The sequence below is a fragment of the Hyla sarda genome, chromosome 4 (assembly GCF_029499605.1).
Source record: "Hyla sarda isolate aHylSar1 chromosome 4, aHylSar1.hap1, whole genome shotgun sequence".
In the NCBI taxonomy this organism is placed as follows: Eukaryota; Metazoa; Chordata; class Amphibia; order Anura; family Hylidae; genus Hyla; species Hyla sarda.
In genome coordinates, this window is record NC_079192.1 from 272,124,150 (window position 1) to 272,139,087 (window position 14,938).

General features: G+C 40.7%; 1 protein-coding gene and 1 long non-coding RNA gene across 26 annotated transcripts in view; one reads left to right on the forward strand and one right to left on the reverse strand.

The window, feature by feature from the left end:
- Nucleotides 1–14,938, forward strand: part of GRIP1 (glutamate receptor interacting protein 1) — a 598,139-nt gene that overhangs the window by 470,944 nt on the left and 112,257 nt on the right. For 18 of the 25 annotated variants that reach the window (XM_056574202.1, XM_056574225.1, XM_056574226.1 and 15 more), the window contains one exon: nt 717–862. The exons of the other annotated variants lie outside the window; for them this stretch is intronic. In XM_056574202.1, coding sequence (XP_056430177.1) covers nt 717–862 — 146 coding nt within the window. The remainder of the gene's footprint in view (nt 1–716; nt 863–14,938) is intronic. 25 annotated transcript variants of the gene reach the window in all.
- Nucleotides 717–14,930, reverse strand: LOC130369239 (uncharacterized). The gene is made up of 3 exons (XR_008892703.1): nt 14,567–14,930; nt 12,742–12,811; nt 717–856 (listed from the first exon to the last, which is right to left on the reverse strand). It is a non-coding gene; the product is annotated as an uncharacterized LOC130369239 (long non-coding RNA).

The window sequence follows — 14,938 nt, forward strand, 5'->3', positions numbered from 1 at the left end:
GGGGGCGTAGCGGTTGTCACGCCCCCTCCCATAGACTTGCATTAAGGGGACGGGCTGTGATGTCACGAGGGGCGGAGCCATGACGTCACGCTGCTCCGTCCCCCGTATCGCCCCTTCATTACGCACAGAGCGAACTTGCTCTGTGCGAAAATGATGGCGGGGTGCCGCAGCGGCGATCCCCGGGGTCCCCAGCAGCGGGACCGCGGCGATCTAATATCTTATCCCCTATCCTTTAAAGGGGTATTCCACCCCTAGACATCCAAGGGACAGGGGATAAGTTGTCTAGGGGCAGAGTACCCCTTTAAGTTCTGTATCACTCTAAACTATTGGTGTAGAGTTCCATGGAAAGTATATACAGGAGCAGGAAATACTATGTACAGCAGGAATGCCTGCTCTTGGTGATACGTGCATTTGTATGCATTGCCACTCACTTTACATTCTTGGGAGTGCAAAATGTGGCTATCATTGATTGTCAGACTTTGCCCCCCCAAGAATTTTGCATCCAGGGCAAATGTCCCCCTCCCCCCCTCATGCCATGCCACTGCTGCGAGCTGACCTTATAAAATTATATGGTTACTGTCATTTAATAAGGCATTGATATATAAATGTACCTTTCCAGGAAAATAGTTTCATTTAATACATGCATTCTGTTGGTAAAAGTCATAGCATAAAACTGTGCCAATCTGACAAAATAGACAGACTAGTGTTCTTTACAGAAGTGACCAACTGAATGTGGGGGACTACATCAAATGCGTGAATGGCATCAACCTTACGAAATTTCGTCATGATGAGATCATCAGCCTACTGAAGAATGTTGGCGAAAGAGTGGTTCTTGAAGTGGAGTATGAGCTTCCTCCTGTGTGTAAGTAATAGAGGTCATATTAAAAGCATGGGAAGATTTATTACTCCTATATATTCCATTTGTTACCAAAATATTATAGTGGAACCAGAAGATCACTGTATATTTTCAAGCATTCTCTTAAACAGATTACATTTATTTGCCAGGCTGTTAAAGGGGTATTTCAGGTTTATATATCTTATCCCCTATCCAAAGGATAGGGGATAAGATGTATAAACCTGGAATACCCCTTTAATGGGAGCATCTCTGACGGGAAGCTGTTTACCTGTGTGGTTACATAAAATAGGGCAGGTCTTTATATGTTGATGTCATTGCAAAGATGTGAAGAGTAGGATAGTGCCCTTTATGGTAATCTGTTCACTTTTAGCAGCTTTCTCTTGCATTTGGACCAAAAAGTAGAGAATACAAGGGCGGGTACAGCATGAACTCTGTAGCATACAGCTGCTAATAAGTACTGGAAGGGTAAAGATTTTTTGATAGAAGTAATTTACAAATCTGTTTAACTTTCTGGCACCAGTTGATTTAAAAAAATAATAATTTCCATCGGAGTACCCCCTTAAGGCCCTATAGTGTTCAGAGCACCTTGAAAACTTGCAATTGAGAGGCCAGATTGAACAAGCTAATGGCCTGATGTGTTAAATGACCCTGTGTGTCCGTTTTACTAATTATGAAAATTTGCCCCGAGTTTTGCTTTAATTATTCTTCACGCTGAGCGTATCTCCTCAGTATCAGGATTAATAGAGTTTAATGTTGTATTTTTCCTAAAAGGAGTTCTATAAACCTGCATTTTTCTGATGGTCTGTACATCTAGTAGCCACATTTTGAATCCCCCATTAAATTGGAAACAAGTTGACACTAATTCCACTGTACATATCACCTAGATACATCATGTATGTAGTTGTGTATGTAAACGATAAAATATATCACCTCTTAAAGGGGTACTCCATTGGAAAATTTTTCTTTTAAATCAACCGGTGCCAGAAAGTTAAACAGATTTGTAAATTACTTCTATTAAAAAATCAAAATCCTTCCAGTACTTATCAGCTTCTGTATAATCCACAGGAAGTTCTTTTATTTTTGAATTTCCTTTCTGCCTGACCACAGTGCTCTCTGCTGACACCTCTGTCCATTTTAGGAACTGTCCAGAGTAGGAGCAAATCCCCTTAGAAAACCTCTCTTGCGCTGGACAGTTCCTGGCATGGACAAAGGTGTCAGCAGAGAGCACTTGTGGTCAGGCAGATAGGAAATTCAAAAAGAAAAGAACTTCCTGTGGATTATACAGCAGCTGATAAGTACTGGAAGGATTGTGATTTTTTTTAATTAGAAGTCATATACAAATCTGTTTAACTTTCTGGCACCATTTTTAAAAGAAAATGTTTTCCAGTGGAGTACCCCTTTAAGTCTGTGTATCATAGCCTTTCCTGCAGCTGAATATGTCCATGTACAAGAGCCTGCACCTAGCTATATTGTTTGGCTGTGCATTGAGATAAATCCCCATAATAACTATAACCTATTTCTCTTTGCATAGTCAGAATTGTTCTAGTGATCTGACACCTATGGGAATCTAAAGATTCAGTGGTGCGCTGCCCTACAGCATGTTTATGCTTACTGCCATTGTGAAGCCTTAGTGATAATTCCTCTGGCACTGTATCTGTCTATAAATGGATATGTTGGTGCTTATCTCCAGATTGGAGACTTTTCCTTTCTCCTGTTCTTCTTTAGCTCTGCTCTTTATGCAGAACAAGTGACCTCAGCCTCCATCCCCTGCTCAGCTTCTGTTCCTCTGTGTGTTTTCTTTAATTATTTAGAAGTCAGGGCTGAGCTGTGCAAGCTTTTCTGCCATTTGATGTTTTCATTTCACCAGCCGCAGGAAGCAGAGCCCGTGTTTCGTCTTGTAAATGAAGCATGAAAATCTAAATACTTTATGCTTCAAGCTCTTATTTATTACAGGTCTTCCTACGCTGAGCATGAGTTTCTTTCTCCTGGTATTTTCCTTCTTTCATTACCAATGAAGGCTTTAGTATTCACTGACATTTCCCAATATTTCATTGGTCAGATAAAATGTAATAAAATTGCTCTGTATTGACTACTGACAAGCAATAATGCTTTGGTATAATGAATAAACCAATTCTTTATTTCAGCAATCAGAAGATCACGTTGTCAAGTCTCCTAGAGACTTAGCAAAGCATAGCAAATACTCAGGAGGACAGGTCAACAAACATTTCTACACACATAAGAAAAAGAAATTGCGGAGCAGCTCACCGGTTCCAAGGGATCAGGTCTGTGACATCGCGGTCAGGCGAGAGGAGGACGGGGAGGCTGAGATGTTACGGCGGGAAACAGACGTCAGGGCCACAGCCGTATCACACCCTTTAGTGCTTCGTCAGGCCCCTGTGACGACATCCTTTGGTGACAACATCCTGTCGTCACAGGGGCCTGATGAAGCACCAAAGGGTGCGATACGGCTGTGGCCCTGACGTCTGATTCCCCCCGTCCTTCTCTCGCCTGACCGCGATGTCACAGACCTGATCCCTTGGAACTGGTGAGTTTTCTTTTTCTTATGTGTGTAGATATTTGCCTGTCTTTTCTCAACGTGAAGCACCACCCGTATTGATCTATGGACTTTCAGTGTTCAGCTAACAGCACACATTGGTTTAATATTATACATTTATGGAAAGAATTATAACAGTGCCGGATTTTTCTCTGTTTTTCTTTTGTGGAGTGTCAACAAACATTTCACTTCATTATGTCAAAGCATTACATGATGGATGTGAAAATGTGTAAATGTACGTTGGGGTTTGACCCGTCCTCCCATGTATTTAACTGCTATGGAGCAATAGAGAAGTTTGCAGCCATTCATCACAAGTGCTGTGGTTAGTCTATATGGATTACTTTCTGGATGCACTAAGCACTTTGACTGGCTGGATGTTTTATTCTCTCTTCTTGCACATAGTTTGTGTGGCAAAATTTCTGGAAATAAAAAAAACATGGGACTAAATAAATAAAGTTAAATAGTTTGATGAAATACAAAGTGAATAGTAAATTATTAAATAAAAAAAACTCACACATATGATATTGTCATAATCATAGCAACCCATATTCATAAAGTAAATGTGTATTCCAAATCAAAAATAACAAACTAAAAGAAAACAGCAAACAGCAAAAAAAAAAAAAAAAAAAAAACTACCGGTATATATGTTTTCTAATTCCCCAAAAAGAAATAAAACTTAATCATTCATTTATAACCACTCCAAAGTAATTAAGTTAAAAAAAATATTGATTATCCTGCAAAAGAAAAGAAAAGCCATTTGTATATTAACTGAGGCTTTGATAAGTATTGTGTCTGTGCCTGGATTTTAAGAAGGTTGAAGTGGGTCTGCTATTCCCCATCCCTCCAGTACAGAGCTTTTTATATACGGTAGTTGTGAAAAAGGTCCAAAACTGACTCGCCTGTCTCTTAATGCTGTTCTGTGATGCATGGCACAATCCTTCAGAAACATGAAAAAATTCTTCACATTTTGTGAAAATGTGTTGAAAAATAGCAAAATAAGCAGCATCTTATGTGAAAGATGCAGACAGACTTGTTTCTAGCCCTTTATCATTATCGGAGAATGACTAAGGGTCATAAGGGCCAGAAACTAGTCTGTTTGCATCTTTCTTTTCCTACATGATGTATTGCTATTTACTATTGCATATCAATAAAATGTGCAGGATTTTTTATCATTACAAGAGTGCTGGAATTTCTGTTTTGTTCATATTTCTGTATAGTTCTCAGTCAGCTTTGATGTAACTGCTGAGTTTATTACTTAGGCACATAAAGACTGCAGGGATTATCTAGGATTACTAGAACATTGTTGCATTTTTTCCAAAAACAACACAACACCTGTGCTCAGGCAGTGTGTGGTATTACAACTCCGCTCCATTCACTTTAGTGGAACTGAGCTACACTACCAAACACAGACTGAGTCTGGAAGAAAGCATCTTTGTTTTTCTAATACTGGATAAAACCTTTAACGTAGTTTGTGTACGACATGGGCCTGATGAGAAAAATCTGACCATTTCAATGCTTTACAGATTGAGTTTATGAATAGGTGAAGGCTTCTTTTTTGTTGGGTTGCATGTGTTTTATGCTAAATAGAGCCTGTCTGACTTTGCTGCCACTCTATATTTTGGACTAAATAAAGAAAGATTGCAGGTAACTCTTTGTCTTCTATAAAAGTGTTTTCATGCTCATGTGCAGAGGTCATTCTACAGGTAGGTGGGAGGAGGGGAGCTGTGACCATCACGTACTGTAAATGCCCTGATCCAGTCACATCTATAAACTTGTGTCACCTTTTGTAATCCTACCTGTCATAATAAGGAGACTGCTGCTGGATTTATTTATTATTTCTATAGAACAGGATGTGTCTTCTTATTAGGCTTAGTGGCCAGAATAAAAACTGCAAGCTCTAAGGATTATTTTAAAGTATAGAAAGTAAACTGGAAAATTAGAAAAGACATCACCAAAAATTCCTTAAAAATATGTTTAACATAAACACTTGATTTAAAAGGATAGTTCGGTGGAAAACAACTTATCCCGTATCCAAAGTATAGGAGATAAGTGTCTGCTCATGGGGGTCTAACCGCTGGGACCCCCGCAACCTCTTGCCCAGCTCTCTGATTGTAGCGCATACGAAAGACGACATGCGCTCCATTCACTTCTATGAAATCATCGGAAAGACTCAACTGCTGTACTAGGGTATCTCTGGCACTTCCATAGAAATAAATGGAATGCATGCCATCTGTAGTATGTGCTCCTCTGAGAGAGCTGGATAGGAGATTGTGGGTGTCCCAGCGGTCGGACCCCTTGTGATTAGGCACTTATTTCATGTGGATACCCTAGAGGATTATATATAAAGAATTTTATATGCAAACCAGTCCTCAAGAGTCAGTGAAAAAAGAGAAAAATAGTGGGGGGAAAAAGTGAAAGAAGAAAAAAAGGGGGAAAAGAAAGAAAATTGTTGTTTGGTATTTTGAACAATAATTTATGTGGTATAATATATAAAATGAAAAAACCTGAATTATGGTTGGAAGTATATAAGCAATATTAAATCACATTTATTAACATACAATACACATTAGTGCAGGGCCCTTGCACAAGATGTGTCTAAAATCAATAAAAAATACAGATAATAAAATAGTATTATAATATTGTGATATTATCACCCACCTTATATTTAAAAGTCAACTAATGGGACTAAAATCTATGGTATGGAAGAAAGTGATGTCCGTGCAGAAAAAAGGTAGTAGCTTCATTAATAGAAGGTAGAGAGTCAATATGCCAGGTTATATCCAATATGTAGGCAATGTTTAACAGGATGCTGTAATAGCTTATACAGAGTGATACCTGCAGTCCGCAATTGAGAGAAAAATCACGATCTTGAGCAGGGTGCGCTGCGGCAATGGTGTTAGTTCGGAGCTGACACAGAGGAGCGTCCGGCCTAAGGATGGTATCTCCAGCGGTCCCAGCAGGGTGCAGGTGGGCACGGACGTGCGTCCGGCCGAAGCGTTCCTGAGCGGTGTGATCAGGTACCTGGGCTTGGGAGAATGCTGGCGCCCTCGTGTTGGATCGCGCGCGCGATCACGGCAGTGGTCCGGAACTGGGGATACCGAATAAGTTATTTTTTGCCGTACTACCTCTTTAACCCCTTAATGATGCAGGACGTAAATGTACGTCCTGGTGAGCTGGTACCTAACGCACCAGGAAGTACATTTACGTCCTAAGCATAACCGCGAGCATTGGAGCGATGCTCGGGTCATACGAGGCAGGTCCCGGCTGCTGATAGCAGCCAGGGACCCGCTGATAATGGCGGACATCCGCGATCGCCATTAACCCCTCAAATGCCGTGATCAAAACAGATCACGACATCTGCAGCATCGCGGTCACTAAAATGGATGATCGGATTGCCCGCAGCGCTGCCGCGGCGATCCGATCATCCAGCACGGCAGACGGAGGTCCCCTCACCTGCCTCCGCTGCCTTCTACGGGTCTTCTGCTCTGGTCTCCGATAATACTGATCAGTGCTATGTCCTATACATACCTATCGAATGATCGCTATAAATAGTCCCCTAAGTAAAAAAATTTATAAAAAACGTAAATTGTCCCATTTTTCCCTATTTCACCCCCAAAAAGTGTAAAAAAAAAAATATTTTATATATATATTTGGTGTCGCCGCATGCATAAATATCCAAACTATTAAAATAAAATGTTAAATAAAAAATAAGGAAAGACTGATCCAGCTCCAGTTTGAGCTGGATCCGTCTTTCCTTATTTTCGCTATTATACTGGTGCCGTCCAGCACTTGGATCCGGGCTCTGTTGTCTAGGGCGGGGTGAGCTGGAGCTACCTGCTTTTGTTCAAATAATAAATAATGTATTAAAAGTTTTATATAAGCAAATATGGTATCAATAAAAAGTACAGAGCACAGCGCAAAAAATGAGCCCTCATACCGCCGCTTATACAGAAAAATGAAAAAGTTATAGGTCTTCAAAATAGGGGGATCTTAAACGTACTAATTTGGTTAAAAAGTTTGTGATTTTTTTTTAAGCGCTGCAGTAATAGAAAAGTAGGTTATATTGGGTATCATTTTAATCGTAATTGACCCAAATAATAAAAAACACGTAATTTTTACCGTAAATTGTACGGCGTGAAAACGAAACCTTCCAAAATGAGCAAAATTGCGGTTTTCTTTTTAATTTCCCCACACAAATAGTATTTTTTGGGTTGCACCATACATTTTATGGTAAAGTGAGTGATGGCATTACATCGGACAACTGGTCGCGCAAAAAAGAAGCCCTCATACTAGTCTGTGTATGAAAATATAAAAGAGTTATGATTTTTTAAAGGCGAGGAGGAAAAATCGAAAACCTAAAAATAAAATTGTCTGCGTCCTTAAAGGGGTACTCCGCCCCTAAACATCTTATCCCTTATCCAAAGGATAGGGGATAAGATGTCAGATCGCCGGGGTCCCGCTGCTGGGGACCCCGGGGATCGCTGCTGCAGCACTCTGCTATCATTACTGCGCAGATTGAGATCGCTCTGCACGTAATGACGGGCAATACAGGGGCCGGAGCATTGTTACGTCACTGCTCCGCCTCTCGTGACGTCACGGCCCGCCCCGTCAATACAAGTCTATGGGAGGGGGCGTGGCGGTCGTCACGCCCCCTGCCATAGACTTGCATTAAGGGGACGGGCCATGATGTCATGAGGGGCGGAGCCATGTCGTCTCACTGCTCCAGCCCCTGTATCGCCCGTCATTACGCACAGAGCGAACTCGCTCTGGGCAGTAATGATGGCGGGGTGCCGCAGCGGCGATCCCCGGGGTCCCCAGCAGCGGGACCGCGGCGATCTAACATCTTATCCCCTATCCTTTGGATAGGGGATAAGATGACAGGGGTGCAGTAAGGGCGTCCTTAAGGGGTTAAAGGGGTACTCCGGGGAACTAAACCCATAGCCCATCCTTTTACCTCTCATCAACCTATTTCATTGTCTAAATATCATTCAGTAGATATACAGAGCAGTTTCACCTCTTCGGTTTTCATTTATATGCATGAAGTAAGGGAATGACATCCTCCAGCCATCCACTCTGTATCTCTCCAAATTTCTCTTTGAGAGCAGCCTCCACCCTCCAGAGAGACACAGACCATGTGGTTTCTGCCTTGCACTGATGAGTCATACTCTCTTTAGTTCTGAGAACTGTGAGGTGTGCAGCCTTAGCCAATCAGACACGGAACCTCTCTCTGCTGCTCAGAGCAGGTGGGTAAGGGCTGCTCTCAGAGAGTGAGCTGGCTGACAGAGCAGAGCTGCAATGCTTGCTGGGTGATGTAGGCAAGGAGAGCGAAGGATGGCAAAAAATATCAAGCAGCCAGAGAAGACAACAGGGGCAACAGGAACCATGCATATCAGGCAGGGTGGTTTACAGGGAAAATATTTTTTGATATATCTATTACAATCCCCAACAATTTTTGCAGAATAGCAGCTGTTGATCACAGCCATGGCCAATTATCATTATTTATATCAACCACTCGGACACTTATATCAACCACATGGACACGGCAATGGACTTTGTTGGAGATTAGTAGGAATCCCAATGGTCACACCTTTAAAAAATTAGTTCTTTAGCTTACCTTATTTATTTACTTTATTTTTTTTTCTTCAAGTCAGATTTGCTAATAGGTTAATGTATTACCCCATTTAAATGTAACTTAGCCCTTATATGAGAAGGAAAGATGCAGAGAAATGTTTTCCACGTTTCTAGGGCAGATAAGTATTAGCTCATAAAATACATTATAATATTCGATCTCGAGTAGTGTAGTGCTTTAATTCCTATCTGCCTAGGCTCCAAGCAGGACTGCACAGGCATCATTTTTCTTTGTTTCTTTCAGTTAACGCAGCCTAGATACATCATATGAAATCTATACAATGATAGAAATGTGGCTGCCTTAGAGCAATGGTAAATATGCTATAAATCTCTGCAAAACCTATCCTTTCATTTATGACCAGCCGTATTACCTGGAACCCTCTGCTCCCTCACACAGGAAACTATGCATACTCATTTTGTGTGATATAGGTGCAGATAAAAATGTACACCTAAAGCTTTTATTCTGCAGCTTCAGAATGAGCTGTGAATGTGTTATGGCCAGAGGGGCTAGTACATTGTTGCATGTAAATGTACATCAGTGGGCATGCTCAGATATAACACTAGCTGACTTTAAACTGTGCCACAATAGAGTAAAAAGGCAGATGAGTGATTATTAGGACATAAGTGTTTATAGCTGGGTATTGTCATTGCCATAGGCCTCTTACATGTACAGTAATATGCAGCCATATGAGCGCGATGCATCAAGCAAATCTTACGTTTTTACATAATGCTGACAGGTCTCTTGTTTTCTAGATGGCGTCCATTATGCAGATGAACATTTACTATATAATCAGATGAGAGGAACAGATGAATATGCAGAGAGCTTTATCTCTATTGCCGGGAATTGTGGTCATGTTAATGTTTGTGGAATAAAGAGCTGATAGAGCTAGAAGTCATTTTTTCTTCCTACAAGGAATCATTGTTAGGTCTAGGTCTGGTGAATTTGAGCATCTTCCCCTCTATATGCAGAGCACAAAAGAGACATAAAGTAGGAATCACTTTTTAGTCAGTATAAAAAAGTATTTACTCCAAAAGAATCATCCTATAGGGATCACCACTACAAGGAACATCTAGTGCTAATACCCATATTTAATACACTACACCAAAAGAAAAGGGGTATAAAGAGCTCAAAAAAATTCATACAAAAAATCTTTACTAGAAATAATAAATCAATAAAACATACATAGAATAAAACTGGCACAGTATGATAGTAACATGAATGACAATGGCATGGGGAAGGTTGTTACATAGTTACAAACCATAGAAATCGTAAAGAACAGCCTATCGTAAACTCATAAAGTAGAATACAAGTGTACAAAGTAATCAGATAGGAAACATAAGTAAAGAACCAGTACCCACAGATATAGAAACCTTACCCAGGTCAATGTCAGACCCCTACATATGTTTCGCTCCGTCGAGCTTCCTCAGGGGACGTGGTCACCAATGGGTCAATCCTGGCAATATATGCCGGGCCTAAACCAATCACATGCACTCACACATTCACACACTAATAATTAAACCAATCCTGGAAGGTCATATGAATAGAAAATGGCGCCAAGGCAAAGCCCCAATACCTGACATTGTTTGTATCAGTGCAGCAGCGTATCACACGCGCGCCCGGCCGGGGTCTGACATTGACCTGGGTAAGGTTTCTATATCTGTGGGTACTGGTTTTTTACTTATGTTTCCTATCTGATTACTTTGTACACTTGTATTCTACTTTATGAGTTTACGATAGGCTGTTCTTCACGATTTCTATGGTTTGTAACTATGTAACAACCTTCCCCATGCCATTGTCATCCATGTTGCTATCATACTGTGCCAGTTTTATTCTATGTATGTTTTATTGATTTATTATTTCTAATAAAGATTTTTTGGATGAATTTTTTTGAATTCTTTATACCCCTTTTCTTTTGGTGCAGTATAAAAAAGTAGTTTTATATCATTGGGTGCCCTTATTCCAATGCTATTTTTATTTTGTTGCTAAACGCCCCATACCATTCTCTAGATATCTGCTCTCTTCCCTGAATAGTCAAAATGTCAATTTGAAAAGAAGTGTGAATGCTATTCTCAGGGGGCAGGAGTCTGAATCATGCTCTCTCTGCCTCATATTTATGTATTCATATATACAGAGCACTGGTCCTCTTTGGCTTTTAGCACAAAATTTGTTAAAAAATTACAAAATTGTGGTCCCTATTATGGTCACTATACACAATAAATCAGTGCACCTTCCAGTAGCCATTAGCCCCAATATCCCTACCTGCAGACTCACTGTACATTTTTAGAACCTCCTCACTGACCAAAGAGTCTATCTACAGTAAAATAGAAATTACTAAATAGGAGTAAGTAGAAGATACACCATCCCTCCCTCAGGGGTCAATGAGACATCACCCTGTCAATGAGACATCTACAAATGTACTCCATACAGTACTTTGCCAAAATGTTGCCACTGCTTCTGGTCATCGCAGAAATAGTCATATCATTACAGGCACTATTTGAGCCTGTTACTGTTCATTAGAGTCACGTTCGTTTAGTTGATGGTTATCCTCGTTTTTTTTGGCATGTCCAATAATGATACTCCAACTGATAAATTCCATCATTATATATAGAGATGAGCGAATTTACAGTAAATTCGATTCGTCACAAACTTCTCGGCTCAGCAGTTGATGACTTATCCTGCATAAATGAGTTCAGCTTTCCGGTGCTCTCGTGGGCTGGAAAAGGTGGATACATTCCTAGGAGACTCTTTCCTAGGACTGTATCCACCTTTTCCAGCCCACCGTAGCACCTGAAAGCTGAACTCATTTATGCAGGATAAGTCATCAACTGCCGAGCCGAGAAGTTCGTGATGAATCGAATTTACTGTAAATTCGCTCATTTCTAATTATATACTATTATGCACAGTATTATGCTAAATACAGTCTCTTGTACAATACATATTTTATACAAGCTCCATAGGCAGCCAAACTAGTTAGAGCCCTGTGTGATGCCAGGTATCCTATGCCCTGTATACCCTGTTATTGCCTTGTTGAGTGTCACGTCTGACACAGAGTACAAATATAGGCCCAGATTTATCAAACTGTGTGGGAGGAAAAACTGGAGTGATTTTCCCACAACAACCAATCACAGCTCAGGTTTCACTTTACCTCAGATCGTTAGCTGAGCTGTGATTGGTTGTTGTGGGAAAATCCCTCCAGTTTTACCTCTCTCACAGTTTGATACATCTGGGCCATAGAGAGGAATATTCAAAACTTCCTTTTTTTTCGGCAAACTGTGGCACATTTGGTGAAAAAAAAGATTTAGCCTTGTTTGCACCATTTTTAGGGATAAAGAGGGATGTTAAATGGGTCCAAATTGGTTGATGTAGACTAAGCATAGAGCAATGGTCTTCAACCTGCGGACCTCCAGATGTTTCAAAACTACAACTCCCAGCATGCCCGGACAGCCGATGGCTGTCCGGGCATGCTGGGAGTTGTAGTTTTGCAACATCTGGAGGTCTGCAGGTTGAAGACCACTGGCATAGAGTGTAACGTGCGCCAGATTTTCAAACAGCTAAAGACACTTAAAAAAAATCTTGCACTATTTTATATATTCTATTCTTAGTAAAACTAAGCAGGCTTTTGAACATGTCCCCCATAGTACTGTTTGTAAATCCAATAGGAATTGTGCCAAATAGCCCTGGTAAGAACAAGAAGGTACTTACTAAGCGCTATTACGTGGATATCCTCTGTAGCCTGCCAAATATTTTCTGCCTGTTCTGTACACAAATCAGCCTGAATGATGGAGGAGACGCGATGAGTCAATGAATTAGTCAGTCAATACGGCGCACATCTTTTTATATTGGTGCTTGGCATACTAAGTTTTCTACAGAAAGGAAACTGATGTGGTCTTTGGTTGGTAGAAGGGACAGAATAAGAAACCATTTTTATTTCTGCCAGCTTATTCAATCTACGGCCCTCAAAGCATTAGCAAGGCAACTCTGATTCAGTGCCCAGGGGGTTAGCTTATTGTGAAGAAGCCTTCACTGTGACAAATAAAGAAAGTACAATCAGATGAATAGGTCACTTTATTTACCTCCATAGCAGGCAACGATGTAAGGTACCTATTGAAATGATGTGGTTGGGGACATGGATATCATTGAGGAATTCTGATATGTCTTTAGATTGTACTGAAAACACATTGGGCCCCATCTCCGAATTCTTTCTGAGTGATGTTGGCTTGCTAGCCAGGAGAGTTTAGTTTAGAGGATTAAAGGGGTACTCCAGTGGAAAGCACATTTTTAAAAATGAACTGGTGCCAAAATGTTAAACCGATTTGTGAATTACTTCTATTTAAAAATCTTAATCCTTGCAGTACTTATCAGCTGTTGTATAGTACAGAGGAAGTTGTGTAGTTCTTTCCAGTCTGACCACTGTGCTCTCTGCTGATACCTCTGTCCATGTCAGGAACTGTCCAGAGTAGGAGCAAATCCCCATAGCAAACCTCTCCTGCTCTGGACAGTTCCTGACATGGAGAGAGGGGGCAGCAGAGAGCACTGTGGTCAGACTGGAAAGGACTACACACCTTTCTCTGAAGTATACAGCAGCTGATAATTACTGAAAGGATTACGATTTTTTGATCAAAGTAATTTACAAATCGGTTTAACTTTCTAGCACCAGTTGATAAGAAGAAAAAAAAAGTTTTCCACCGGAGTATCCCTTTAAAGGGGTACTCCGGTGCAAAACATCTTATCCCCTATCAAAAGGATAGGGGATAAGATGTTAGATCGCGGGGTTCCCGCCGCTGGGGACCCCCGCGATCACCTGTCTGGCAGCAGCAGCATCCAGAACACACAACGCCCCCTCCATTCATGTCTGTGGGAGGGGGGGTGTGACGGCTAGTACATAGCCATCACACCTCCTCCTATAGACCTGAATGGAGGGGGCGCGGAAACTGTAGTCACCAGTCATCCGGCACGGAGCTAAGTTCGCTCCGTGCATGGATGACTGGGGTGCCGCGCCAGCGGGCACGGTGGTCCCCATCGGCGGAATCCCTGCAATCTAAAATCTTATCTCCTATCCTTTTTATAGGGGAAAAGATGTTTTGTGCCGAAGTACCCCTTTAAAGCTAAATCCTGTTCATATGACAAATAAAGAAGCTTACATTTCTACCTCAAAATCTGTGCTAATACCAAGTTTATTTTGGCGTAGATTTGAAATTAAAATACTGATTGGAAGTTGATTACATGTGATTTTTTTATACAAAGTTTCATAAACCTGCCCACTGAGTGCTGCAATACCCACATTTCAAAACGCCAACCTTTTTTTTGACCTTATGGCTATGTTAAACCATTATATGATGTAGAAAGTCTGTTCCCATTCTGTGCTATATTTACCCCAAATAAGCTTTGCCCAAAATACCAGCTCACTGCTCAATTATACACCTAAAGTTTTGAACTCTGCAAAGATTGTCCGTTCTGTTTTTCATTCTTGTCTATAAAACAAGCTATTAACATACTGTGCACTTTGTTCATTTATGTATCCGTTTACCAGAGTTCTCGGAACTTTGAGTTCTTTCTCCCTGTTTGGCCTTTGTTACATTTTTAGGTGTAATTGTTTACTGCTCTGACCTTTCCCAAGCTATTGACTGTTGTATTTTAGCAGCGGATAAATATTCTATCATTGTTGTAGGTTACCTGTATGCAATTTATAGATAGGGGTTTGGAAGAAGTTAGTAGCATATAAATTAGAAATAATAGAACAGATTTGGATACATTCCAAGAACTTCCTTTTCGGTATTACTATAGTACTATAGCAATGTTTGCAATACATGTTCAATGTATACATACACAAATCGATAGATATTTAGTTATGAGACAGGTTGTAAGCAATGGTCTCCAAACTGTGGAAATCCAGATGTTA